Raw genomic sequence first — 3,937 nt, forward strand, 5'->3', positions numbered from 1 at the left:
ACTTGAAGCCTCCAGGTTATCCTTCTCCGCCTCTCCGCCGGCTGCTTTGTCTTGGAAGGATGATGAGGCCCAGTCAATGCCACTCAAGGCTTCAAACTCAGCTTCATCATCTATTAAACCGGTTGGGTCGACTTCAGGGGCAAAGGTGTGCTTACTGATTAGAGGGATCAAGCTGACATCATCATAATGCGGCGTGGGGATTCTCCGATTCTCTTTGTCATAACCCGGCTGACACTTGGTGAGGTCAGTGTCGTTTCCAATTTGAGTGGCCACAGGGTGTATATCCCTCACGCAGGTGGTGAAATCCTTTTCATCAAATGGAGTGCCATCCTCCTTTAAACTTGGATACCCAAGAGCGATGTCGACCGGGTCTAGCTCGGGTAACCAGGCTTTGGCCCAACTCAAAGCGGCTATTGCTCCGGCTCTTGCTTGGGCCTGTCTCAACTCTTGAATCCGCTGAGGAAGTACAGCAAGCTGTTGTAACACATCTTGCAAGAGGTGGGGCACATCATTTGATAAGGCTACAACGGCCAAGGCACGTTGTGACCCGATGTACAGTTGCTCTACTAGAGTATACACCGCCTTCAATTTGATCAGCATATTCTGCTTGAGGTTTGTGCTCCTGGGGCCTGTATTGGTAAGTATAAGGTAAACCTCAGGTAACAATTGAAGGAATATTTACAATATTTAATGCTTGATTAAGATAACTTACCAAAGATCACTGAGACCATCCGAGATATCTGGCGTTGTAAGCCGATCAGTTCGGCTGTTGCATTTGCCAGCGATGCCTTTGCTGTCTCGGCCCGGGTCACCAGTCCAGCCTTTTCGTCAGTCCAAATTTTCTTCTCCGACTCAAAATTTTTCTTCAGCTTCTCTTGTTCAAAGACGCTGAATTCAAATTTGGAGTTAGCCTTTTGAATTTCAATCTCCTGGGCTGCCAAGCGGTTCTTCAGGTCAGCAATCTCCGATTCAAATGGACTTATGGTGGCCTGTATTGCACCGGATAGTACTCAAGATTACGGTAAATAATATTAAGTCCCAAGCACTTTGCAAGCAAAGATACTTGACACTTGGGGGCTAATGTATACCGAATCTTTCTAAATTATTAAGCCGGTCCTGGATATTAAGTCCCAAATACTTTGCAAGCAAAGATACTTGACACTTGGGGGCTAATGTGTATCGCAAGTTAAAGGTATTGTGTTACATCCAGTTTAAATATTTTTCTTTAAGCTAGGCAAGCAGCTCTAACAATTTTTCTAAGTCTACAGCATATTTATTCATAAGCAATAGACTTGGGGGCTGGTACAGTAAGTATGATTGAAAGTAAGGAAGCATAAGTCATACCTCAGATTTTTGCTGTATTTGCTTCACCATGTCAATTTCCAGGTCACGGATGCTTTGCACCTGGTTGATATAGCCCGAGACGATCTCTCCAATACTCAAATGAGTATAGTCAGTGATATCCATCTTGGCCTTACGGCGTTCTAGCAACTCCTCTTTAGCCGAGCATTTGGCAAGGACGGTGGGCCTGGCCGGCTCAACGAATTGAGCCTTGAGAAATTCCACTTCTGGGTCAGCCGTTTTGACTGGGCTAGGTGCCTCCGGGTTAACAGAACAATCAAGAATATCTTCAGCAGGCGGGTCAGAAGTTGGTGCTGCAATGTCTTGAGCCGGCTCAGGCGGTGGTTGATGTGTGGAAGAGTCGGGAGCAGCTATACCCTGTTCCGGTTCAGTCACCACAGGGGTTTGGGCCGGTTTATCCTTCTTGGTTTTCTTCCTGGGCTTAACCTGCACGCTGTGGGCAAAGCAGAGAAATAAGTAAAGAAACATGAAGAAAGAAAAACATAAGGTGAATAAATTGATATTACCCAGGGGCAGTCTTAAAAGCCGGCATGTTTGATTGCATGGACTCGCCGGATGAAGGAGAGGTATCCTGGTAATTGGAGTCAGAGGAATTGAGAGGTTGACGGATTAGACCCGCCAAAGGTAAAAAAGGGTATAAGTTGGAGATAACCTCAGTCCGACGCTTCCGGGTTGTGTCAGGCAAGCCGGAGGATAGCTCTGCATCCTTGCTGGTCTGGGTCTGCCTCCGGTTTTCAAATTGCTGTTGTTTCAAAAGAAATTCAGGATCTTGGTAAGCTAAAGGGTGTGAAAATCTTACTTTCCGGGTTACTCTTCGAATTTTCTGACGCGGCTGAAGCTCGGAGTTGGAGGAGATTATAGTTACCTCTTCCTCGACGGGTTGGCTATTGCCCGTGTCTTCCTAAAAGAAGGTTAATATCAGTAAGGTAGTGATAAAGGAGAAAGGGAAATTAAAAAGTTACATCTTCCTCATTATCATCAGAATCATCAAGCTGAAACAGCTCAGAAGCACTTGGCTTCCTTTTCCTTGAAGTGGTGGGCTTGGCGGTTTTCCTTTCGGCTCTCTTGGCCGCCCTGGCTTTCTTGGCCGCCTCATGATCATATTGGATTTTCCAGAAGTTGTCATTTGCCTGTAAAAGGTTATAACGGGTTATGCGTAAGAATACAGTATAACATGATAAAAAATAACCCGACGGCTGGAAACTTACTGCAGGGGCCGGGTTCTTCTTGCAAAAAGGTAGTAAGCCGAAAGCGTTACTATTCACTGTGCCCTCTTTCAACAAAGACTGAGTTGTAGCTTCCACTACGTCATCTGGTAAGTCGTCAGGACTATGACGCTGAGGGTCATCTTTCTCGCCTGAATAATTACACATTAAGCCGGGGCGGCGGCTTAACAGAATTATTCTCCAAGCAACCCAGACTCGGACCAGGTCAATGCCATCTAAGCCGTTCCCTAAAAGAGCTTTAATCTTCTTGATCTTGGGGGTGAGTGGCAGACGTTCAATAGCAGTCAACTTATCTGGCAGCGGGTGAGTAGGTTCAAGGCGCAATGCACGGAAGCCGGGCAGCGGGTTTTCACCAGCCGCAGAAGTATCTTGGCAGTAGAACCATGTCTGGTTCCAGTCCTTTGGATGACTCGGCAATTCAGCATAAGGGAACACGCAGTCTCTCTGCCTTTGAATCGATATGCCACCAAGCTCTAGACTAGGCCCGTTGGCCCGCTCACTCTGCCGGTTCAAATAGAACAATTCCCTGAACAAAAGTAGGCTGGGTTCTTCTCCAAGGTAGACCTCACAGAAAACTTGGAAGTTGCAGATATTTGACACGGAATTGGGCCCGATGTCTTGAGGTCTTAAGTCAAAGAAGTGCAAAACGTCTCTAAAGAATTTTGAACCGGGAGGAGCAAATCCCCGGCTCATGTGATCGGTAAAAATGATCACCTCCCCTTCCTTGGGTTGAGGTTTCTCTTCAGACGGGTCAGGAGCACGATAAGACATGACATCCTTCTTGGGCAGATGGCCAGACTTTACAAACTCGGACAGTTTGTTCTCTGTAACAATGGATGGGACCCAGTTGCAGGTAACCGGAGGTTTAACAGCTTTGGGTGCCATTGGATAAATTGAAGCCTACAACAAGATACAGGAAATTTTCCAGTTTATTATAACCCGGAGAATAAACATTATTGGGTTATTTAGGATGGCAGCTTAAGAAGGGGCCTAATGACATACAGGTAACTATGTGATAATGTTTAACAGCTGCAGGTATTAAAGATGATTAAGGTTTTCTTAAGTCGCCAGAGGCAAGCGGTGCTGATAGCCAGTATTATCTTAAACCGGTTACACGGACTACTATGGCAGAAACAGAGTCAACAGACACAGTTTTTGGCTAAGTGTGGAGCAAACAGGTTTCACAAATTGCAATTATTATTTTGGATCAAACGATGCTCTGGAAAGGGAAAATTTCTAGACCTAAAACAGTACAGGGAAGTTCATATACTCAAGGAGGGCTTCCAAAACAAGGAAATGAGATCTGTTTTCATACAGAATAAGCACACAACATCCTCCGCAGCAGTTCT

General features: G+C 45.7%; 1 protein-coding gene across 1 annotated transcript; it reads right to left on the reverse strand.

Annotated features, from left to right (window-relative positions):
• Positions 1-1,490: 1,490 nt before the first annotated feature.
• Positions 1,491-3,473, reverse strand: LOC147973139 (uncharacterized). Its single transcript, XM_087524493.1, has 5 exons — positions 2,571-3,473; positions 2,325-2,492; positions 2,228-2,263; positions 2,015-2,104; positions 1,491-1,933 (listed from the first exon to the last, which is right to left on the reverse strand). Exons 1-5 carry the CDS (start codon positions 3,471-3,473, stop codon positions 1,865-1,867), a joined length of 1,266 nt encoding a protein of 421 aa, XP_087380619.1. The 3' UTR covers positions 1,491-1,864.
• Between the last annotated feature and the right edge of the window lie 464 nt (positions 3,474-3,937).

Source organism: Triticum urartu, chromosome 5A (assembly GCF_056163025.1).
Source record: "Triticum urartu cultivar PI428250 chromosome 5A, HENAU_Tu73, whole genome shotgun sequence".
In the NCBI taxonomy this organism is placed as follows: Eukaryota; Viridiplantae; Streptophyta; class Magnoliopsida; order Poales; family Poaceae; genus Triticum; species Triticum urartu.

What these genes read in the sequence shown, in the direction of transcription:
- LOC147973139 (XM_087524493.1), bottom strand. Translation starts at nt 3,473, where the DNA reads ATGGCACCCAAAGCTGTTAAACCTCCGGTTACCTGCAACTGGGTCCCA. An exon ending in AGAAGAACCCGGCCCCTGCA is followed by an intron (nt 2,493 to 2,570) that starts GTAAGTTTCCAG and finishes AACCTTTTACAG; the next exon opens with GCAAATGACAACTTCTGGAA. An exon ending in CCCGGAAGCGTCGGACTGAG is followed by an intron (nt 1,934 to 2,014) that starts GTTATCTCCAAC and finishes TCCAATTACCAG; the next exon opens with GATACCTCTCCTTCATCCGG.